A 24,450-nucleotide genomic window follows, 5' to 3' on the forward strand; every position below is an offset into this window, starting at 1 on the left:
AAAAAATGAGAAAGGACAAGCAGGTGTCTCTGTGCGGGTAGGCACCCTCAGTCCAGGGCTCCTGGAGGATTACAGAAAGTTCATGTGACGCTCGCTACGCCCTCCTCCTTTTCCTCCTCCTCCTTGTTCACCTGCTGTCTCTCACTTTCATTTGTGGGGTGGTTTGACAGCTTTACTAGAGTCGCATGGCTACTGCGAATAGATCTACATCGATTCGGCACCAAACCGTAGCTTTAGTCACCAACGCTCAACAAAGCAACGCTGATTAGGCCTAATGGCCTAGGCAGTATGGCCGTGATTAAAATTCACCGTTGGTTGATGTCATAATGGGCCGCAAGCGGTCGCGGAATACTTGCCGCTAATATGTTCGTGTGGGTACGTATCTCATTAGTAATAGACGGTTGTTGATGCGGCGTGAATTTCATAGCCGCATATACAACACTATGTGCGTTCCTATCCATGGGGCCCAATCTTTGCACTTTATGAAATACATGCTGCTTCTGTTGTTGTTCCCTCTGTCCGCATTGCATTATCATTTCGATTGGTCCTGTCTGCCTGGACGAATCGGGCCGACGTCGGGGAGCGGTTGCAGCGACAAAGTATGCTACTGTGTCAGTCGGGGCAGCCCGTCCGCAGCTCTCTCGGTGCTCCTTTTGCACCGAAAACGAAGTGAAACGCTCCCTTGGATGGCATCGAGCACGAGGAGCTCTACGGCGCACACAACATGTGGCACTGCATGAGTCTCTACAGCGAATATATCAAACATTTGAAAAATCGAATAGTAGACACTTGATCCTCGAATCGAATTATCTGAACGTTCACTATTCGATTTGATTCAACGATGTTCGAGTATTGGCACACCACTGATTAAAAGCATGCAGTACACTTCCAGTGGCACTATACCACACACACCGTGACACAGGTAGGTGAAGATATGAGTATTATTGAAATAGGGTTGGCAGTGATAGCCGTGACCACGGCGTGCAAAGACCTGCAAGGGGATTGCTGGTACCGGAATAGGAAACTGAATGCACACCGGTGTTTTCATGTGACATGGGCGGGCAAGCACAGGGGTAAAGCTGCTGTAATAGGTGGCTACTGTTCTGGGTCACCTTTTGGTGTTTACGTCGAATCTAGTGGTTGCTTGTATCATTCGATGCGTTCACAGTTTAGTGATATACTGAACATTAGTGCCAAAAATCGTGTTTTCCGGGAACATATCTACCGGCATAAAAGAAACGCATTTGTACTGGGCAATTTTTTGTGTCCTCGATCACGAATGTTGATGCCAGGCAATCGTATGAAACGGGATAGTGCGAATCAGGATCTTCTGTATTGTGGTGTGGCCCTCTGGCTGAATTACATTGCTGTGCTGTTATCTTAGTATGCCTGCACATAATGTTGCCACTGGCAGGGATGGTGAGTATGTCTTTTAAAATCCTCGAGAACCCTTGTCCAAATGGTCTTTCACTTGCTGTGTTACCACGTTCATGCATTACTGAAATAAAGTGAAGCTTCATTATTATCACCAGCATAATTTATGTCCACTACAGGATGAAAACCTTTTGCAGCAATTTCCCCATTGCCCCTGTCTTGCTTCAGCCAGCAGCATTCCTTGCTTGCAAACTTTATCGCCTTTTAATTCATAGCACCCCTTATCTTATAACACCGTTTTTGAAAAACAAGAAACAAAACTCGTTACTGAGTGTAAAGTTGATTGAATTTCTAGTGCCGTCCCTTATAATTTGTTGCATGAATACAAATTACGAGAACTGCAAGAAGGTTTTGCCATTGTCCGTTGCTAATTTCTGCGAGCTACATGAATGAGAGGATCAGAAAAGGAGGATTAGTGGCTCACAATCAGCAAGCACTTGTACTTTCACTAAGGCATGTAACTGGTTCACATACCTGATTGGCTGATGGTATCTACAACTTCCTCTGAGCCGCAAGCAGAGTTATTGAAACACAAGCATTTATGTATGTATAAAAAATGCTTGTGGTAGTGAATGCGTTATAATTTTGAGTTATCGCAGTAGCTTCGGCGCATGCAGCACATTTTAGGTTGTGCTGTTGTGGGCATCACGTCCCTGACAAAGCTTGACACGTGTGTGTGCGTGCTGCAGGAAGTACCTCCAAGTGAACCTGCAGGGCCTGACATCACAGCCCTTCACAGTGGGGAATGCCACCCTGCTGGCACTGGACAACGAGCCTGTGTACCTCAAACCCCTCCACTCAAGCTCACAGCTGCTGGTCAGTGGTCAGTTTAGTGACAGCACATTGAAAGCTATGCTGTGTTGGCGCTATAAAATACAAGATATTGCGTAAATAGGTGGTGCCCACACCCCGCACCCCACAGTGATGGCCCTCTTAGAGTACACAGTCGCTGACCGATTCTTCGGACATGCTTGATTATTTGGACAGCTCCGCCAATGCCCTTGTAGACTTAATGTATAAAAGCAACTGAAACTTCAGACACCTTATAGCACATTATGTGATAATTCAAACTCCAACTGCACGGCCATGTGCTAATGTGGCCAGTGAGTCAAGCAGAAATAGAGATACAGTAAAACGTTGCTATAGCGAAGTTGAAGCGGGAGCCATAATTACTTCGTTATATTGTTACGTTGCAGAAGTCACATATAAATATGCATTTACAATATTTACAAGAGAGAAAACGATGCATAAACAAGAAAGCTGTCGTGACCGATTCCACCTCTACACGTCAAATCGTCTCCTTCTGACTGGCGCCACAATTGGTTGCACAGTAACATAACCTCCGCTTGTAAAGATGCCGTCTCGGCACTAACTATAAGGGAGATGAACTCGCTGCAAAGTAACGCTTCAGCCGGGACACATGCATAACGTCTGTGGGGACACACGAGTCCACCGGAGCGATCTTGTAGTTGACATCGCCAAGCTGATGCAATACGTATCTTGTAGGGCCCTGTGTAGCGTGGCAGCAGCTCTTCAGACAAGCCAACGTAGTGACATGGCGTCCATAGGAGGACAACGGATCTAGGAGGAAATCGAACATCCTGATGTCGGGGCATTACAAAGGCCAAATGGCATAACCTTGAATTGGTAGAGGCCGTCAGGTGTTACGAAGGCAGTTTTCTCACGGTCCATGTCATCTACTGAGATTTACCAATAGCCTGATCGGAAGTCTATCAATGAAAAGTACCTGGCTCCGTGCAAGCAGTCCAAGGCATCATCAATGCGTGGCAAGGGGTAGACATCCTTGCGTGTGATTTTGTTAAAGTGTCTAATCCACACAAAAGCACCATCTGCCATCCTTCTTCTTGACAAGGACAACAGGGGATGCCCATGGACTGCAATATGGCTCAATAACACCTTTCGTCAACATCTTATTGACTTCTTATTGTGTCACTTGTCATTCAGCATGTGAAACATGGTTCGGCCGGCAGCGTATCGGATTGGCATCTCTGGTGTAAATACGATGGGGGACCACTGATGTCTGGGCTAAAGGGCGGTCGTCAAGGTAAAAAAATGTTGCGGTAAGTTTCCAAGAGACGACGGAAGTAAGCAGCTTGTGCCGGAAGATGAGGTGCAATCATCTCGCTAAGTTTGTCGGTGAATTGGAGGTTCCTGTAGAGGGCGATGGAATTTCGGCGTCAAGTGCCAATATCTCGCAATTGTTCGCAGGCGAGATGTCGCCCAACGACATGCCTCTGAGAATAATTTGAGTCGAGCAGTTAAAATTAAGTAGAGGGAGCAAAGTCTGATTGCCTGTAACAGTGAGCACGGTACGAGGAACGGCCAAATTTCTTTCAAGCCTTATGTCAGCAGTGGGACATACTAAATAGATGCCATCAGAAACAGGTGGGAACAACAGTAGAGTGATGTATATAGTGGCTTGAGGTGACAGGCACATGTCTTTGGGAGAGCATAACCGTAGTTGTGTGACTGGTGGACTATAGCAGCCGTGAGGCAGTTCAAGCTGGATGACACTAGATGCGTGAACAAAGAGGGCTGAATAGGATGATAAAAAGTTTAAGCCAAGTATAATGTTGCAAGGGCATTGTTCCAAAATGGCAAACAAAACAATCGTGAGGCGCCCCATGATGCCAATGCGAGTGGTGCTCATACCAAGCACAATAGGTGTTCCTCCGTCGGCGAAGCAGAGGGTGCGTAATGCAGCGGGTGTGAGAACTTTGTTCAGGCGTCAGCACAATCAGACACTCATCACGGATACGTGCGTGCCTGTGTCAAGGAGTGCTGGGACACTGACGCCATCAACTAAAATGTCCATCAAGTTCTCTTTGGTCGGCAAAGTGATCAGAGGGTTTTGCGGTTGAGTCGTCAATGCAGTGTCACCTCCAGGAGCTGCATCGCTTCGTTTTCTGGTCGCTGCACTTCTATAGTCGTGTACAACTTTAGAAAAAAGGGGCGTTTACTCTGCCAAGGTGGATGCACACGAGCCTCCACCAATGGGCGTGCACTCTAGAATGACATCACGAGCCGGACGGTCGGTGACCCCGTCGATGGAGGAGATGGCCGCCCACGCTTCGAACTGGGCCGAGTCACGTCAGTCGTGTGCGTTTGCCCCTCATCAGAGTGAATTCCCAAACTGTTGGTGGTAGTCTATCATGCTGGAAATATCATTGCGAGCTTACGATGCACCATTTGTGCCGCTTGCGTTTATTCTGAGCCGTGATCCGGTGACGAAAGATTGCAGCGAGCACTGCTGACGCTACGCTATATGCGAACTGGCGAGACTGCAGGCTTGAAAAAAAAAAAAAAAAAAAAAAACATGAAAAGGAACGAAAAGAAAAAACATTTCACATTCCTGAAAATAAGTTTGTGAAAACTCAACGCACACACACACAAAATATAAATCTTATGCTATTTAAAACCAAGAGTATTTACTTAAAATGGTGGATGAAGCGTTCTTGTATCTTTCCTGCCTCAATCGTCTTCTCACCCCAGGTTTGTAATGGTTTCGATAAATGTATTGTTTATTTAAGCACTTGGTAAATAGCAACTGATTCACTTTAAGCTCGGTAAATGAGTAGTAAGTGTGCCGTCTACAAGTAAACCAGGGCAAAAGCGATGCGGAGCTGCCTTTCTTCTTTTGTCCCTTGCAATGAAGCTAAAAAGCAGATGACGCGCAGCATTCTAGAAGGCACGGGGTTATTTGTCTCTCGTGATTCGGCACGTGCTGTAGCATTCCAATCACAAGAGCTCTACCAAACGAGTCATCAAAACATAAAAGTCTTTATTTATACTGAGAATTATGCATTTTCGAAGCACGTTTTTTTTTTTTAGCGGGACTATTTTAGTCGCGGAGGCAATCGGCTGTCGTGCTTCAATCGTGTGGGCGGGGCCTCCCCTTTTTTCTAAAGTTGTACCCGAATATAGCCTATCGTCACAAGAGGATGTCGCATCTGTGTTCTGCAGATTTGTGAATGGCGTTTCAATGCGGCGGCTCTTGGCCTGCTCTGAGTGTTGACACTCTTTTATGATGTCCTGTACTGTTTCACAATTTCTGCGCATGAGCAGGTTGAAAGCATCGTCAGCGATCCCCTTCAGTACATGCCCAACATTGTCTCACTCAGCTATATCGCTGTTGGCCTTACAGCACAGAGCCAGCACGACCTGGATGTAAGAGACGTATGATTCTGTGGACGTCTGGGCGCGGGTTGCTAGTTCTTTCTTAGTGGTGCTCTTCCACCCGATGGCATGGCCGAATAAGTCCCTCAGCTTCTGTTTGCACGTGTCCCAGTTGTTAAGCTCTTCCTCGTGGTTGTTATACCATGCCTTCACTGTACCTTGTAGGTAGAAGACCAAGTTAGCCAACATAATCGTTGGGTCCCATTTGTTGTGGGCACTTACGCACTCATATGTGGTGATCCAGTCTTCCATGTCGAGGTAGTCGGTGCCGCAAAACATTCCTGGATCCTACGGCTGAGCCAGCAGAACCGTCGCGGTTGTAGGCGTTGATGTGGGCCGCACCATGTTGGGTCGTGTTTCGTCCATCTTGTTATCCAGCCTGAGGTGACGACCACTGCGGAGCTCTGTTGTTGTTTCTCGTGGGTACCCCACACCTCTTACCAGTTTGTTGCAGAAGTCGCATGTTAAGTTGTATTTACAGTATTTACAATAGAGACAGCGACGCATAAACAAGATGGCTGTCGAGACCGATTTCACCACTACATGTCAAATCGTCTTCTGATTGGTGCCACTCTTGGTTGTGCCGTAACAATATTGCTTACTTCATTATACTTGTTATTGCATGTACTGCAATATGAACCTCTATGAGCATTTCAGTGGGAATTTCACTTGAGGGGAATTCCAAATTACCATAAAAAAAACATTGTAAGAAAACAGGGTATAACGAAATAATAGATATAATGAAGAGAACTTCCTGTTCATATCCATAAGGGGAATTTCACTTCATTATATTCATTATTCATTATCTCTCGTTTTGTTATATAACGAGGTTTGGCAGTAATTTTATTTTTATGCGTCACTCGCACCTCCTCAAAACCAAAGCCTTATTAATGTAATTTTGTTTTTGTAGTATTCGCCGACCACGCACAAACCACAGGATAAAACCAAGCCACTAAGTCATAAAGGCTGCGTTTGCAATTTGCACAATTTGCCATGCGTGTTCCATTCATCTCTTTTCATCCACCATTCGTGGCTGGCTGATCCCACTGACAACACAGGACCACTGATCCTGACCACTGACGAAGTGTGAGAATCATGAAAGGGAATACGATAAAAGGCATCACTAAAATATTGTGGCCATGAACTGTCTAGGCCAAAGACAAACATACATGTGCGCGGAGCAATGCATTGACAAACTTGGGCCGTATTCTCAGACGATCGCTTTCGAAGATACTTTCTTGACATTTCGCGTGACTAGCACTGGACGCATCGACGGGCAGCAGTGTTTCGCATTGTGATAAGATAGGATACTTGGCATTGTGCCAAGAATACAGTCAGTACTGTACCAAGAATGAAGAGATACCGAGGCGTCTTGTGCTAGTCACGTGAAAATGGAAAGTATGTGTTCCCGAAAGTGACGATCTGAGAATACGGCTCATCTTTTTCGGCCATTTGTGGAACAAGGTCACTTATTTTCTGTTGAATCTGGTATTTGAGACTCTAGGTTATTGGACTTTCTGGCAGTCCTCGTCGAGTCCGAATTATTAGTCGGCGACCGTATTGGAAATCAGTCGCCGACTAATCAAAAGGAGGGGAAAATATAGAAAGGACTAGGCATTGACAATACTGATTGGTTGTGGCAGAAGACAGGTCAGATGTTGATATTCTTTAAAGTGCCATCCATCCAACTTCATAACATTTTGAAAAAGCTTTGTGCATGCATAAGGTTTTGCTTGGCCTCTGAGGTCTCTTTATTTTTCTTTATGAGAGAAGCAGTGCTGCTATCTGTAACTGGTATATGATAAAACAGGTCGCATACCGTGTTCCACTGTAACAGGGATAGGTGGCGCCAATGATTGGTTACTGATAAAATTGCCATTTCCTTTCTGGCAAAACTGTAGGTGATGTGAGCTTTTTAATTTCTCAGGACATAACAAGCAAGTACTGCATCCAAGTACAGTGTTAAACAAAAGACAGCAAAATATACCAGCTCTGTGTGAAATTTGAGAGCAACCCACTGAGTGGTTTTACCAAAAGAACCAGTTCTATCTCTTACTAATGCATTGTGCTGTAGGTGACATTGTAAATGAGTGGCATTATTGCGCTTGCTGTTGGTTATTTAATGATGCTTTTTACTTGAAGATAGTGTAGAGTCTCCTTGTGATGAACATGAAGCATCATTTATATATATGTGTTTATTTCATCAGAAATTCAAAAGTTTAATAGCAGAAATGCCCCAAGACTATACTTTGTCGGCACTCTTTTCCTCCACTTTTTTTTTTTCATTTCTTGTCACTCGTGACATGAAAAGTGCGACTTCGAATCCTATGAATGTTGTAGAAGTTTGTTGCTTTTCTACACTTGCCCATCCCTTATTCTTCCCCAATTTGGGTCTAAATTCTAACCTTGCACAGAAGTTACATTTGAGTGAGCTGGCACGAATTAATTAAAAGGATGCAAACCAAGAAAAAGATGAGAAGATAACATATGCATCAGTGTGTGGTCATGTGTGTACAGCATTACAAAGGCATTACAGGCCTACGCAAGCATTACAGCAGAGCAAACGTCCACTTATATTAAAGCAGATTTTGGTTCAGAGTATGAGGCCACGGATACCATTGCCAGCCATAGCACTGCATGCCTCGGGGAGCTCAATCAATATGTAACACTCCCAGCACAGAATCTTTCCTTGCGTGCTTGGAGTTTTTTGGAAACCGGAAAATTGGGGTGTCAACCAGGGCTGCTCGCCTCATTGGCAGAGCACAAAGCAAGTGCATAAATTAGTACTCTGCCTAGGTTTTTCCATTGATAGTGTGAAAGAGAGAGACCACGCTGTTTGTCTTTATCCAGAGAGTGAGTCCCGCTCAAATGGCATGCTTCCTTTGGGAGCTGCTCAACGCCGAGGGCCAGCCGCTGCGCCTCTCCTTCTCAGTGCTGTATGCACACGGCACGGGCGAGGATCGTGTCGAAAACAGCTTCAGCCACACCTTCCGCATCGAGGATTACCAGGTGTGTTTGTGTGCGTGCATGTGTGGGTGACTATTCAAGCACGTTCGGCACTTATATGAATGGCTCTTGAAGAGAGACTGAAGGCAAGCTTTGAATCAACACAAACTTAATGCACATCGCACACCTGCTGTAGTGGCTGAGTGGCTATGGCAACCTACTCCTAGGTCACAGGCTTGATTCCTGGCTGCCACGGCCGCATTTCAATGGAGACAGATTGCAAAAACATTCACACGTCTTGCTTTTGATGCAAGTTGAAAAAGCCAAGCTTACAAAAGTAATTCGCTGCTGTGTTCTCATAATTCATGTGCTGTTGAGACACTCGGTTCCAACAAACTTGTTATCGATCTAGAATGTCAAATCACTCTCCTAGGAACATTGCAATATTTGTTTCATGCCAAGAGATGACTTAGCTGAAGAAGAAATTGTGAATAGAAGTGCTGTGCTAATCTTCCGTATTTCAAGCCACCTGTGGTGAAAGGAGCCTAATAAATACCAGCTGCGCTGCCAATCTTAAGGTTGTGCTCTGCTGGTCACTAATGCCTGCTTTGAATGAAAGGCCTGCTCAGAGAGGGTGCCACACTCACTCAGATAGCACCAACAAAGCAATATGAAGTAGGTATTCACTGAATTCTTCAGCAAAAAAATCTAGTGACATGGGCCAAACTATACATTTTTTTTAATATTGAAATGCAGCACGATTGATTTTCCAGTTAGTAGTATAGTTGACTGTAGTTTATGAGTCATAAACAGGGCTTGTTGCTTCATGGGAACTGGTATTGCATTTTCTCAGTGGCTGTGCCAGTCCTGTCTGATGTTTACTACAAGTTCTCTGCGGCACATTAGAGAACTAATCTCTAGCTTTAGCTTGATTTAATGCTTGCCTATGTACTTCACCTCACCAACTCAATGTAGTGCAGTGAAACCGTGGGTCGTGTCAGCCAACCAGTAAAAAGGAGCCATGAGAACGGCTCCTCTATTGTTCGCCTGTGATCGCCTGCCACATGATGCTAAGTGAATAGAAGCTCTGGATTATAGCAGTGCACCATGTGTGAGCCTCCCTTCGTTCTCTGGAACTTGCAGACTTTTGTTACTGATAGACTGACATGAGCCCTAGCCTAGCTGCATTGCGAAGATTTGGCAAGATGGAAGTGTTGCGTTCCTTTCACATATTTTTTTGTTCTCTCGAGAAGCAGCTAATATAAATGGCAAGATATTTCTCTTAAATATATGGCCCACCTTATACATGCTGTATATCCTGATTTACAATGCAGAAGTGCTTCAGCTTTGCAGACTGATTATTGCCACTGTGCCAGTACACTTCTCTAATGGCGACACCTTGTGAAGCAATACTGAAATATGTTGAGACTGAACTATTGCTGTAAATTGAGTCTGGGCCCTGCCATCCTTACACAGAAGTTTCTTTATGAATATAATCCTTCATATGGTAGGTTTTCTTTATACTCTGGCAACGACACCGAACGGTAGAAACAGAGCATTTTCGTTATGTTCATTAAACGCAGCCACAGGATGTATTCACCTAGTGCTTTTGCTCTATGCTGCGTTTCAGTGCAATGGTATTACAATAGCAAAGCATGTATGGTGTTCAAACGCTTGCTAGTGATGGCATGTACTAAGTGCATACCGTATGCACTTACAGTATACTGTACCTTCCCAGCTAGTATGTGCAAGATTAAACTTGGTAGCAACTGCAGGGTCCCACCATTCCACACCACCTATCACTGCAGCTTTAGTGGCTATGGCATTCTATCGCTTAGCACAAGATTGCGGGTAAATTCCTTGCCACTGCTGCTGCATTTAAATGGGGACAGATTGGAAAAATGCTTCAGTTTATGTACTGAGATTTCTGCTACCATTAGAGGGGTCCGAACCAACCCTCAGGCTTTGTGAAAAGACGCAGTCCACGGATAGCATACGCTGCTGCAGACATCTCAGTCGAATTTTGCAGTTGTATGCAGTGAATGGAGCTTGGAAGCGGAGTTCTAAGCCACCTTTTTCTCAAACATTCTCTTTTCAACAGAGGCCTGCCTGCTTCTCACTCTTTTTGGGACACTTTATTTCGTAATATAGTAGATTCCCATATGCAGCTGCTATTGGGCAATAGCTGATGTCAGTCAAGGAGGATGTTTGGATCGGTGCACTTCTTCCTGCTGTTACTGTGTATGTTTACTTACGCAGTTTAATAAGCAGGCTGAAGTAAGCGAAAATCTGCTTTCTAATTTTGGTAAGAGTTACATACTAGCTGAAGAAGCCAACCATCGCCTACTCACGCTCAGTCGCGGCCGCCCGCGTATGAACTAAATTTGGGCCAGACTGCTTATTGATGTCGTAGTCATCAGGTCTCGGTGGTTTCGATTAGTTTTGAACACTCAACTAGCCTCAAACCATGCGAAATTTAAGGACAGACCCACATGCATGCTTGCCAGCGTACACTCACTCCTGGCTAGATGCCTTGGCAGACTTCACTTTGTATTGACAGTGAACATCCAAATCAAGTTTTAACTGCATGCCACAGAGACGTTCAGTAGGCAGAGCGTTGTGGGCATGCCCCGTTCTGCCATAGCCTTCACAGTGCAAGGCATTGAAGAAGGAGTAGGAGCACCGCGAAGGGGACCATTGATTGCCAATAACTGCGCTTTTGCTGCAAGCATTGAAGTACTCTGTGCGTAAAAGTTTTTCTGAAATAGTCTAGTTGAACTTCAAGTGCATTTCTTGACTTCAATAAAATGTGGTTCAGGCCACTTTGATGAACTCCAGGTCGTAAAGTTTATCCAGAGTTTCCCACTATTGTGTCCCATATAGACAAGCTGTGAGACATAAAGGCAAGCTGTAAAACAGGGTGCTCATGAAGGGCGCAGATGCGGCATCCATTCAATTACTAGGCAAATAGATTGCATATCTAAATGATTAACTCCCCACCCCCTGCACACACACAGGATATCCTAGTCATGAATGGAATAATTTTTTATGTGGGTGCTTTCTTGCTTTTCTCGCATCTTTTCTTTTACCTATGTCATTTGCAACTTTGCAGTAAGCTTCAAAGGAAACGCAACACGGGTTTCTAATTTGTACCGTCAGTGCCTGTTTCGTCCATTTCTCCTGTATGATTCTTGTGCTGCTTACCATATGACGTCATAATACGAAGAAAACTGGCGAAAAGCTTTTAATTTGCTTTTTTATTTATTTAAACCATGCAGTGCAAAATAAGGTGGCTATGTGGCTTAAGGTGACACTAGCGATCACCTGACTGGGATCTCTGAGCCATCTTGCAGTACATGACTGTCCTACTCTTTCTTTTTTTGCCTCCCCCCCCCCTCTGTCCCCTCAGACTCTATACACAGTACGTGTGCGAGTGGAGCCGCAGTCTGGAGCTGAGTTCTGCCGGACAGACTGCGCATGTAGCCTGCACGTGCAAATCTGTCAGCTGCAGACAACAGCGCCATCCGCAATCATGTATGAACTCGTTCCAGATGCGACTGCCTGGGCCGTGCTTGGACGCACAGCAGGTGGGTACACGTGTTCTTCCATTGCCATGTAGTGTTGCGAGGTTTGAAGCAGACGAGTTTTTGTTAGTGCCACCGTGCCACCTTTGCTGCTGCAGGATCACATTCGGGACACGAAAAAGAAGGCCTTCGTAAGTACTCGCGGACTCCTTTTCAACACTAGGCTGTGCTGCAATGTGCTCTTGCATTCGCAGATGCTTTTGAATTCTGAGAGTCGCCTTTGGGTTTCCTTTCAACATATAGGTGTTATCTTGAAGTTTCAAAATAATTTGTAATGCTTAGCCTTTTAAAGGGACACTAAAAGCAAATACTAAGTAAAGCTAAAGTGATAGCTTAGTGCTCGAGACTCTCTAAGGCATCAGTGTTATCACAAACAGTGCTTAATAATCGAGAAATCGAGGTAAATGCAGGACATTAGAGAACTTGCCCGATGACGAAAGCACTCCTCAGTTAAATTCTGGCACTAGTACTCAACTACTCGTTGCAAAAAACATCCTCGTATTCTATTATAAGATCAAATAAAATGCTTCTTGTCCAATTCCATTTCACGTTCAGAAAAAACAACTCATTGAAATTACCGTTGACAATGATGCAGGAGGTCAAAAAATTTCTTTTTCACTCGACTCTGTGCCGCCCACGTTTTCGCGTTTCAGTACTTTCCTGATCGCGTAGTGCCACAGTGGTTTTGCTGGCTCGCGAAACTCGCACAAACTGTAAGTAGCAGGGAATTCAACTTCCATGTGATGTCGCGGGATGCCTGGTTGGTCTACGCCACTTGACCAAAGAGCAGCTGCAATGGCGAATCCGCCGCTCTGTTTTGGCTCAGTGCTGCCATCTGTCGAGCGCCGTTTTACTCACCGACGGCAGCCAAGAGCAGTGATGGTGTATGCAACCTCACCACTCCCCGGGTTGGTTGGGTGGCAAGAGATTTGAATTTCGAAAAAGGTATTCGGACCTTTCAGATACAATTTCCTCGTAAACTAACTCTTTTCTCGGCACGAAACAAGCGTTGCGAGGTTTCTGGAAAGGTATTTAAACAGTCCACATCGACTTAGCATTTGCCTTTAGTGGCCCTTTGACTCTGTTTCGTATATAGCGAGCAGTGCTACGAAGCTTAGAGAGACTTCCCTTGCTGCTCTTATCTGTGACCAAGAAATAGTGCAACATATATTAAAGCAAGGCATAGGTATAATTTGTGTAATTTAATAGAATAAAATAAAATAGAAGCTTATTTACCACATAAGTACAGTCGAACTCACTTATAACGATACCGGTTTTAACAGTATATCGCTTATAACAATGAAGAGCTGCTGCACTGTCAACTTTTGTATGTTTGCTATGGAGAAATAACCTGCTTACTACAATGTCTCCATGCCTCATTATTGATTATAACGATGAAGTCTGGCTGCTGGGTGTCCATGCCGAAAGGTAATGGAATGCAAAATCCTTGAAAAGAAAAAAGAAAAAGTGCAATTCGAGTCGCTGCACGATCGCCAGTCACTCCAACTGCTGCCATGCGCTTCTCTGCCGTCCCTCTTTCACGCCTCCGAACAAGAATGGGCTGCGCCCATAGCTCTGGGCCACGCCACCCTCCGAAACACGAATGGACCGCCCAGACTGTGCTGAAAACGCTGCCGGTGCTGCTCCCAGATTGCTCGCTGGGCCCTCATTCTGCGCAATTATGCTAATGGATTAAGTCGCTCGTGCTTGTTTTTGTTCGTTGCGTTGAAGTCGTTCCTGGCTGCATAGTTTATCAGCCTTATTTCGCTCGCCACTGAAACGGAACATGGCTGATCCGCCGCTGATCATCAGCAATGCACGACGTTGCCAGTCAGTAGAAAGAGCACTGCTATAGATTTGGAAACAGAGTGCCTGAAACCGATCAGGCGATTGTCGTGAACATGCTTGCATCGTGTAGCGACAGTGAGGGCTACGACGGCAGTGCTGACACAGTAGGGCAGGCTGCCTCAACAATGTCCCCACAGGACGTCCTGTAGTTGATTCAGTCACCCTGGGGCTTTGTTTTCGCGAGGAACCTTCCACTGCACTACGTGGAGCACCTGGATACCTTGGAGAAGGATGTCGGCATGCTTCGCGTAAAGCAAGCAAGGCTGACGGACATGCAGCTTTCTCGTGCAAGCCAGTGGGAAGTACATGGCGAGATGCTCGTGGCGATCTCGTCCCAGCCTTTCTTCTAGATTTCTCAAGCTGAGATGCTGCCGCGGTAACCTTCCCGCATTTTTTAAAAGGCGCTTTTTGTTGCCATCAAGGCGATGTTTCAGCAGAGCTCATATGTCACTTGCCGCCCGTGACCCCTGTTTGCAGTTGTTATAGCAGTATCATTCTTGAATGCCGACGGCTGCAGCTTGTTAACAACATATGATCGCAGTGTGCAGGAAGCAGAGTTAAACAGTTAAACGAGTCAACACAATCTGAAGCCGGATGGAGGAAGGTGGTGGAAGGAGAACTGGCCTCCCTGCCATTATAGATTTCTCAGAACAGCTATGCCATCACCATTTTGATTTCTTTTTTTCACACAACCTGGTTATAACAATTATCGGTTATAACAATGGAATTTTCGTGGCACTTGGATATTGTTATAAGTGGGTTCAACTGTACACTGATGTACACCCTTGCAATTTTTTGACAACATCACGCGAGCGACGACCGCATGGCGTGTAAGCAGCCTTGTAGTGGCGAGGGACGGCGGGATTGGCAACTTTATGTGCAGTCGTTCAAGGCAAATTCTTGTTCGAATGTATTCTGCAACGCCGTTCACTTTAGGGGTGCACCTCACCTCTACAAGGCCACTGACACAGTCTACGCTCACACTATATTGTTAAAGAATTGCTAGGATGTACATAAGCAGATGCAATGGCAGCGTAAAAACTGCATAACAGCACTAACAAGGAGGTCCCACCTCCTTGCAGCAACATGGCAACATATTTATTATGCATATTTGTGGCAAGATAAAGAAATACTTACATCAAGAGCAGAAACGTCACAACTGTGAAACAGTAAAGAAATGCTTTTCTAGTTGCGCAAAAAAAAGTTAAAATTCATGAAAGTATTTGCAGTAATGCGTTTTTACATACATGACGTATGTTTCGTCGCTTAGTTTGTACTTGTTAAGTGATGGGAAGACATAGGATATCGTTCGAAGGCCTTAATTGGTTTGTGGGCACAGAATTGCCCAGTGTTCAGTGTATCAATTTAGGCAGAAAGCCTGATTCTGTAGTAAGCTTGCAATGTTTCTGATATGAGTAGTATTCTTAATCATCTCACATTTAGAAGAACATATAAGTTGACATTGGTAAAGGCGGTCAGGTGCCACTCCAGATGCGAGCCAATTCGCCATTGAACAGTGAAGCAGCACAATACTGCGACTAGCGGCCAAAGCACACAGATAGTGCTCATAACCAAAATGTAGTACTATGTCACATAAGGGAAGCACGGAAGGGCACAAATTATATGTGAGTTGTAGTTGTAATATAGTACTAAGGAAGTATTTTGCAGAAGCCATTGCATGTCAAGAACAACTGCACTGCACTGTAAAGTGTCAAGAGTGAGATTTCTATGACTTAACTATGCCTGCGTGGCTTCCGCAGTGTTGCCCGCTAAGTATGAAGCTGTATATAGTAAAGACTAATGATGCAACATGCTAGGTCGGGCTTCAGTGACTAGGAAAACATGGCCGATTTGCAGAAGCAGCTGGCGAGTCCGTTGATGGTCTACATGTCCTGTGTAAAGGCTTTAAAAACCAAAAGTGTGCTGACAATGCATTTAGTTCCTTGCTTTGAACCTCTAGTACATGAGGGCGAATCTGAAAGCCTTTGCCCCCATTAGCCAAATTACGGCTGTAAATGTGAAGTCAACATATCCATTCCCAGCAGTGGACCTTTCTTGGACTGGCCCGGCCTTATCTGCCGGTAGCTCCAAGGCATGCGGCTGCTGTCAGTTGTTGAAGATGGCGGTTACGCTTTACATGTTCATGGCATACGAGCAACGTAGTGCATTTCATTTTCTGGGGAGCAAGGGATGAACGCTCACAGAATCCACAGGGAAATGCAGGCCACGTATTGCAAAAGGTGCCTCGCTTTGAGAAGTGTGAGGTGGTGGTGTGGTTAGTTTGCAAAAGGACGCGAAGACTTGCATGACAATGAGCATTGGGGGAAGCCGCATGCATCACTGACTGACGACAGGGGTACCTCAAATTTAGTGCTGCGATGGGTCATACGATGGGCCTGAACCAGGATGGGGGCTATGTGGAAAAATAGTGTAAGGTACGTAGAATAGTACGTATATTTGTAATTACCTGTATGTACCTTATTTTGGCTAATAAAAATAGGGGCAAAGACTTTCTGATTTGCCCTCATATATAGCCTGTAGTTAAGCCTGTGCGCTCAGGATTAACTACTTGGTTCTGTATAGTTTCCTGTCAGACTTTCATGTAGACAGTGCCTTGCTTGACAAAACGAACACTGCAACTTCGACCCTGAAAGTGCAGTGCGGCAAACTCTGATGTAATATTGCATAATGCCTTGCTTAAGCCTGCAGCAGCATATGCCAAGTTTTGCGAGGACTATGGAACTTGTCTTGCCTTCTTATCTATGTGCAGGGGTGTTGCAGCTGAGCCCTGAGCAGCGTGAGCAGACCGTCATGCTGGAAGTGAAGCCACTGCAGGTCGGGTTCTTGCCTGTGCCCACAGTGAGGCTGTCACGTTACATCCCGCCGTCCTCATCTGGGGGAACACCCTCCAAGAGCATGAGTAAGCTGGTGGAACATTGCGATCACAGCTGTGGCCTTGCATAAAGTCAGGGACAGGCTGTGGGTCCAAATCTGACTTTTTGAAATGACTTATTCATAGGGTTTCTTGATGTGATTACCTTGTTGTTATTGTTACCTTATGTGTAGCTATGTGTAGCTGAAATCTTATTTCAAATCTTTCTAATCTATGTCGGTACAATGTAAGGGTTCCTCCCACTCCATTCTACTCATTTCTTATTGTTCACAATTGGCCATTCATGATGATAATGTAGGCAAGCCCCTGAGGAACCGTGAACAGGAATAACATTGGAATAGAATTGTTACATGGTCCGGGGCCTTGGTTTGTCTATCTGTGTTGTGTAGTTGGTGTGTCCTTCAGTTCTGTGTAGCATCAACTTCAATGCTTGTTCAGGGCAACTGTGCATAATACTGCCTCTCCCCATGTTCTCTCTTTCTTTCATGCAGGTAATGAAGGCAGCAGTGCGCAGGGTACCGCCAAGCTGGAGCCATTCCTGCCTGGCCAAATCTACAATTGGAGCCGAGCCACGCAAGTGCACGTGCTGGCACCTTCGACCAGCAGCTGTGAGCCACCCGGCTGACAAGATGCAGCATCGCGTGTGTGTTAGAAAGGCCTCATGAGAGTGGGAAACCCCTTGCCACCACCCTCAGCGCTGGCCTCGCCTGTACTATTCGCCACGCCCCACCCCCTCCTCCCTTCTGGGCCACTGTACAAAGAGAGAGAGACAAGGAAAAAAAAAAGAAAGACTGCCTGCTCCCCTTTTAGGAGCTTGACAGGGACGTTTTCTCCGCCCGTTGTCGTCGTACTTCCTATCCTCTTAGGATAGCCTCGTCGTAATTTCATGTTCTGTGGGCCAGTCTTAGCGCCTACTGTCCTGCCTGCAGTGCATCACCCTGCAATGAGTGGCTGATGTGCGTGAGACTCTGATGAAAGAAAGGAAAAGAAGCCTGAAAAACATTGTGGTGATATTTTTGCTCCACTTCTTGTAAATGCTGTGCTTGTTTACATAGTCCGCCTGTGTTAAATATCCCTTCCCTACAGCAGGCCTCCTTTAAAAAAAAAATAGAAAGAACTTTCTCCTCTCCTGTGGTAATGTATCAGTGACATGCCTGATGCCCTCCTTGGTGTTTCGCGAATTGGTGTCCAACAGTCTTTCCTTTACCCTACTTTGTGTGTATTATGGCATGCAGGCCTTCCTTTCCCTCCCAACTCAGTCAGGCCCTGCTTTAGACTGTTGTACAAAGTTGAAGACAAAGTCATTGCTTCTTTCTTTAGGAAACGTGTTACGCTGTCATGACGACAGGCATCACAAAACTCCTAGCCTCCTGTATTAAGGCCTCCTCTCATCTCCGTCCGAAGAGGCCGCAAGGGTTGTACATGTTCCACAAGCAAAGCGGCACATTGCGGTTGCTTTGTCTTTTGTTTTGCGCACGCCAGGATTGTTGCGTGACGCTGTTCAGAGGCATGTGTATTGCTCTAGGAAACAAAAGAAGAATAAATAGGCTACATTGTAATTTCATGCTATTGCACTCTATTTCCCTGGGACTTCATTGCAAGACAAATGCGAGCTAGCTTCATGCTCTGTGCCTAACTTGGTAAGTTATTGCCATCATGAATGGCGAAAATACAGTATACAACCTCGTTCATACAGTCTGAAAAAAAAGAACGCAAGAAAGAATGCACTAACCGGGAAAACGTACGATCCGGATTCAGCAAAAAATTCGGCAGACTCGGCTGTAGTTGACGTCTACGACATGCGAAGCGTTGCGTGATTCGTTGCAGCACGACAGGCCGACGCATGCAGATCTAATGGAGGCAAAGATGCGCATTTTCGTGTTTGCGGCTTCGGAAAGCTAATTACGTTTGCGCTTCGCGATTTAGGCCCGGCTCATTAGCTTCTTCGGGCAGAGCATTTTGGCGGAAACTCTTGACACGCCCACCCGGCGAAAATCGTAAGTCGCCGGCGCGCGTCGAGCTCGCCCGATCCATCCGAGACGCTCAGTTGTCGTTTTAAGACAGCCATTAGAAACCGAAACGAAATCGGGCTTGTGCGCAACGCCGGAATACAACGCCGCCAGAGCGAAACGTGACGCTCGATGTGAGCGTCGTGTTTTGCCCTGGCGTCCCCTGCAGCAAGCGCGGCGAGCATTTGGGCTATCGCCATTTAAAAGCGTGCAGTGTATACGCTTCCAACGGCACTGCGCCACACGCACGCGCTGCGAAACGGGTAATGGAAGGTGCTTATCGCATTGGGATGGCGACGACAGCTGTGAATGGCGACGTACGACGATCTGCGAGGAGATATCCTGGCAGGAATAGGACACAGAGTACGTGGCGACGTTTTCACGTGACACAGGCGGACGAGTACTGCGGGGGAGCTGCCGTTGCGGGCGCATATGTACTGCTCGATCGCGCGTGCCTCGCACCCTTTCTCTTGTCTCAGTGGCGTACCAACCATTTCTCGAATGGGGAGGGCAAACCGCAAACGATCTGACCTATCGGTCTCCTCCCTATATATATATATATATATATATATAAGGTGTCCCAGCTAACTTGGACCAAGCTTTGAAAAAAACCTATGCGTTCTTCAGAACAGAAATCGCGGGGATGTTAGCGTTTATCTAAACATACAGCACCACATTTTTGCTCGTCTTTTTTTGAATAATTAGCTGAGATAAAGTAATTCACATTTTAAATACAGCATAAAGCGTTCAGGCGTCAATAAGAAAGTTGTGGAGCTTCACAAATATTGCCCAACCCAGGTACTTCCAACGAGATAGACTTAGCGTGGCCGTTGTTAGTCGGGAAAAACGGAAGCCCGCGGAGAAATACCACGTGACATAGCGCTCCATGCGCCCGAATGCGCCGCGATTACAACGCTCTCATGCACGGAGGAATGAAACTCTGCAGAGGCCCTGACGTCACTCTTTGTGAAGCTAAAGTGAAGCCGGAATTTGGCGTTGCTTAGAGTCACAGTATGTGCTACCGTAGGTACATGCGGTAGCACATACAGTAACTCTAGCGTTGCTCATGGCGTTGCTCCGCCTATCGGGCCAGCTCTCCTCTCTTGTTTACATTTCTCGCGAAACCACGCCGCGCTGCGCGCAACCGGGCTGCTCGGACGCGCGCGCTCCGAAGCAATACTAAACAATCGCGATGTCTCATTGCATTGTGCCGAAGTCATGTTAAAAGAAGTTCATAATGAACTTCGGTAATTGGGCCGTGAGGTTTAATCGGCCGCTTTTACCGGCTTTTGTGAAAATGAACATGCCTTTCAAGGCCAGCCAACTGAACTGTTCTCATGAACCGCCGGTACTGGCCGCTGTCCAGTTCTTGCGTGATTTTTTAAAAAGGTCACCTTTATCCCTGCCTTCTACTTGCTTTTCTCTGCTTGGGTTGCCTGTGGCTTTCAGACGGTCTTGCGAGCTAGACGTCTGGCGATACGAAAAAAATGTACGCATTCTCACTGCACTGCAAGAATGCACTGGAGACACGTACGAAACACCAACCCATTTGCGATCCATCTGGAGTTTATGAGAACAAACACATTCTCGCTTGAGGAATCGTCGTGCTTTATTGAACAAGCTTCGGGTGGCCGCACATCATTACGACAGCGCGCCGGCGCGCGGAGGCATGCATATGTCATTTATGACTCCGCGTTCAGATTCATTGACTGCGGCCTGAGGTGCCTTCTTACCACGGGAAGTGAAGCTTCACAGAACCAAGGCTTTGCGATAGCCGGCGCACGGTGCAGAATAGTACGCGCGTAGAACCGGCCTACGTGCGACCATGGAACAGCCGTTTGATGTGTTCGCAGGCGTACGTTCTGTGGAGCCTTGCCGACTCTTGCAGCGCATCCGCTAACCTTCACTTCCCCGTGCTTCTCGCGCGCACATATAAGATACGCCTGCGGTAGGGAGGATTCGTTCCTTAAGTCAAAGCAACCGCTTGTTTCCCATCTGCGGAGCAACACGTGTCAGCGCACAGAACCATAACAAGGCCGCCATTGTGGCCCGAAAGGCGTCACCGCTACAGCAAAAAAAAAAAAAAAAAAAAAAAAAACAGCAAAAAAAAAAAAAAAAAAACGAGAACCTACTACGTAATTTCCTCCACACTTTTCTAGCGCGCGGAGAGGGTAGGGCCTCCTCAGTTTCATTGCTCCATGCTTTCATGAGTGATTTGTAAAGGCTTTGTAAAAGGCGTAAAAACATTGCCAGCGCCGCGCGTTCCCTTACGAGAAAGTGCTTCAACCTTTGCTCGGCTCTGACATTAGACAGTTTTAGTTACACGTACGTAGAGGCTTTGCGTATGTAGAGCTTCTACGTGTCAGCAGTGCGCATGCGTACAACGCAGCGGGCGCGCGCGCGTCTCACGGACGTACGTGAGATTCAATTCTTTGCGTGCGTTTCTTGCGCACGTAGACAGCTTCGCGCGGGAGTTCCGCGAGATCACGAACAAGCGATAGCGGGCCGCGCGCGCGCAGACGGCTTGCATCGAAACACGGCGACAGGATTGAATTGGCTACCGCCGTGTTCACAATTCCCGATAGATGTAGCTACGGGGTCCCTCTTGGCGTGCGTAGCGTACATGTAGCTAAAAGCGTATCAGATGGCGTGCACGTAAGGCACGTAGGCTTTTCACGTTTGCGTACGTGAAGCCTCTACGTACGTGTAACTAAAGCTGTCTATTACCGGCAGCGGTTGGCGACGGCGCTCCGAAAAAGCGCTTCGTCAGCAGCCGCTCGCGCCTGTCGCCGAAGAACGCGCCATCATCCGTTAATTCCGATATGACGAGAAGAGCAATTTTTTTCCCAGCGTTCAAGCTGATGCGGAATAGAAAAAACACACAAAACATGCATCATACATCTGGAACCTGTGCGAGAGAGAGCATCATTTGTTACAATGCCCCTTTTCTTCCAAGCTGTGCCAGCGGCTAGATGCATCCGAGCTCGACTGTCTATTACTGTCGTACCGCGGAACCGTTTCGAATTTGTTTGCAGTGCCTAAAGCATGCTGTACTCAAGCGAGTAGAAGGCGAACATGGTCTTAGACTTGGGAGTGGCACGAGGCGACAAGAGGAAAGCTGCCAAAGTATACCGAAATTGACAAGGGGGGGGGGGGGGGGGGGAGTCCTAGCGCGAACACAATTATGAGGAGTTACTTGACGCTGAAAGAAACAGGTAGCTTCAAGAAGACGCGGGACAGAAAGGGGACCATCAGTGAAGAGGCTGAAGGAGACATTTTGGCTTTCATGACTGCAAACCCTCATTCCAGCATGCGTTGGGTGAGTGGTGAGGTCGGCAATTCAAAGTCCTCAGTGTCAAAAGTTGTTAGGAATGCTGAAATGCATCCGTACCACCTCCAACTGCATCAAAAGCTTCAAGAAATAGACTTTCAATGGCGGCTTGATTTCTAAAATTGGATCCTTGTGAACAGTGAAGAAATACCGGATTTCGTTGACAAAGTGCTCTGGACAGATGAGGCATCCTTCTCCAGAAATTCTCAAGTCAACATCCATAATGCGCATTACTGGAGCGATACGAACTCGCATTGGGTGGCGCAGACCAGACACCAGTACCAATGGTCATTCAGTGTGTGGTGCGGTATCTTTGACGGAAGAATAATTGGCCCCATATTTTTTGACTACATGCTCACTGCTCAGCGGTACGTGAACGACATCTTTGAAGGCCCAGTGGAAGATTTTCGCTGTGATATTCCTGTTGCGTTTTTAAAAGAGAACTTGGTATCAGCACGACGGTGCACCAGCTCACAGCCTGGCTCGAAGAAGCCTTCAAACGCCAGTGTGTCGGGCGGCATGGACCAGTGGCATGGCCTGCAAGGTCACCGGACTTGACACCTCTTGTCTTCTTCTTGTGGGGACATGTGCAAGACCGAGTGTACCGCAAACCTACAACTACACCAGAAGCGCTAAAGGCAGAGATTGCTGAAGCCTGCAGCGAGATACCGTCTTGCGTCATCAAAAAAGCTACATCGGACGTGCTGAAAAGGTGCCAATACTGCATTATGGCAGAGGGCGACTTGTTTGAACACATTCTTTAGACAAACATCACAGCGGATAAATATCTACAACAGTTATCGATGTGTGGGAAACTATTGTACGACGTGGAAAAGGCACGTAAGTAATATGAAATTACTAATTCTCTGCCGACAAGGAATGGGCAGGAAGCTAAAAAGCAACCTTCCGTATCAGTTTACAATTCTTTCTTTTGTGAAAACCAGCGTAATTCATCACACGACGTTATCAAGCTTGTTATGATCCGTGTTTGTTTGTTGGGGTCTTGCTCCCAAATTCGAACTCATGAGCTTGTCATTTTTCCTCCGCATGCATTCTGCTAGCGTGAGAGTGCAATTATCGCCGCAGAAACGGGAGCCGCGCTGTATTTCAACTGCCGCCCAAACCCACTGGCATTTATCTCGGAACAAAGCACAACGCGAAGCTCTGTCTTAGGCAGCACGAAAGGCGCGAAGCGACCGATGTTTTTTTACAAAGCACGGTTGGGAGCGCTGTAATCGTGGCGCATTCGGGTGCACAGGGCGCGCTGTCACGTGGTATTTCCTAAACTCCGCGGGCTTCCGTTTTTCCCGACTAACAACGGCCACGCTAAGTCAATCTCGTTGGAAGTGTCTTGGTTGGGCAATATTTGTGGAGCTCCACAACTTTCCCATTGAGGCCTGAACCTTTCAAGCTATATTTACAAAGTTAATTGATTTATCTCGGCTAATTACTCATAGAAAGACGAGCAATAAAATGGTACTGTAAGTTTATATAAACGTTAACATCCACGCGATTTCTGCTCTGTAGAACGCATAGGTTTTTCAATATCTTGGTCCAAGTTAGTTCGCACACCCTTGCCATGGTGTTGGGCTGCTGAGCACGAGGTCGCGGGATCGAATCCCGGCTACGGCTACCGCATTTCGATGGAGGCAAAATGCGAAAACACCCGTGGTACTTAGATTTAGGGGCGCGTTAAAGAACCTCAGGTGGTGAAAATTTCCGGAGTCCTTCACTACGGCGTGCCTCATGATCAGAGAGTCGTTTTGGCGCGTAAAACCCCATAATTTAATTAATTAATTTTAAGCTGGGACACACTGTATATATCGATGTTGCCGGATTCGAGACCTTCGTTATGTAATGAACAAGAAGAACGGGGGTTAACTGAGCGGCCCGATTTTTATTAATAATATCATAAGATGCCAACAAACAATAACACCAAGGACAACATAGGGGAAATTACTTGTAAGGGTTAGTTAGTAAACCATAAATACTCAAAAAAGGGGATCGGGAGACGGCGCCGCGGTAGCTCAGTTGGTGGAGCATCGCACGCGCAATGCGAAGACGTGGGATCGTTCCCGCCACCTGCGGCAAGTTGCTTTTTCATCCACTTTCGCGTCCATTAATTTATCATTTCTTTAATTCAATTAGTAATTAGAAGTTTTTTCCCCTATGTTGCCCTTGGTGTCATTGTTTGTCGGCTTCTTACGA

General features: G+C 46.4%; 1 protein-coding gene across 3 annotated transcripts in view; it reads left to right on the forward strand.

Annotated features, from left to right (window-relative positions):
• The window catches only part of SIDL (SIDL trafficking protein particle complex subunit 10), a 103,215-nt gene extending 84,749 nt beyond the window's left edge, over positions 1 to 18,466 (forward strand). For all 3 annotated transcript variants that reach the window (XM_055066404.2, XM_055066405.2, XM_050171137.3), the window contains 5 exons: positions 2,124 to 2,250; positions 8,482 to 8,640; positions 11,987 to 12,164; positions 16,780 to 16,929; positions 17,394 to 18,466. In XM_055066404.2, coding sequence (XP_054922379.1) covers positions 2,124 to 2,250; positions 8,482 to 8,640; positions 11,987 to 12,164; positions 16,780 to 16,929; positions 17,394 to 17,527 — 748 coding nt within the window. In that variant the 3' untranslated portion in view covers positions 17,528 to 18,466. The remainder of the gene's footprint in view (positions 1 to 2,123; positions 2,251 to 8,481; positions 8,641 to 11,986; positions 12,165 to 16,779; positions 16,930 to 17,393) is intronic.
• Positions 18,467 to 24,450: the final 5,984 nt, after the last annotated feature.

The sequence above is a fragment of the Dermacentor andersoni genome, chromosome 6 (genome assembly GCF_023375885.2).
Source record: "Dermacentor andersoni chromosome 6, qqDerAnde1_hic_scaffold, whole genome shotgun sequence".
NCBI lineage: Eukaryota > Metazoa > Arthropoda > Arachnida > Ixodida > Ixodidae > Dermacentor > Dermacentor andersoni.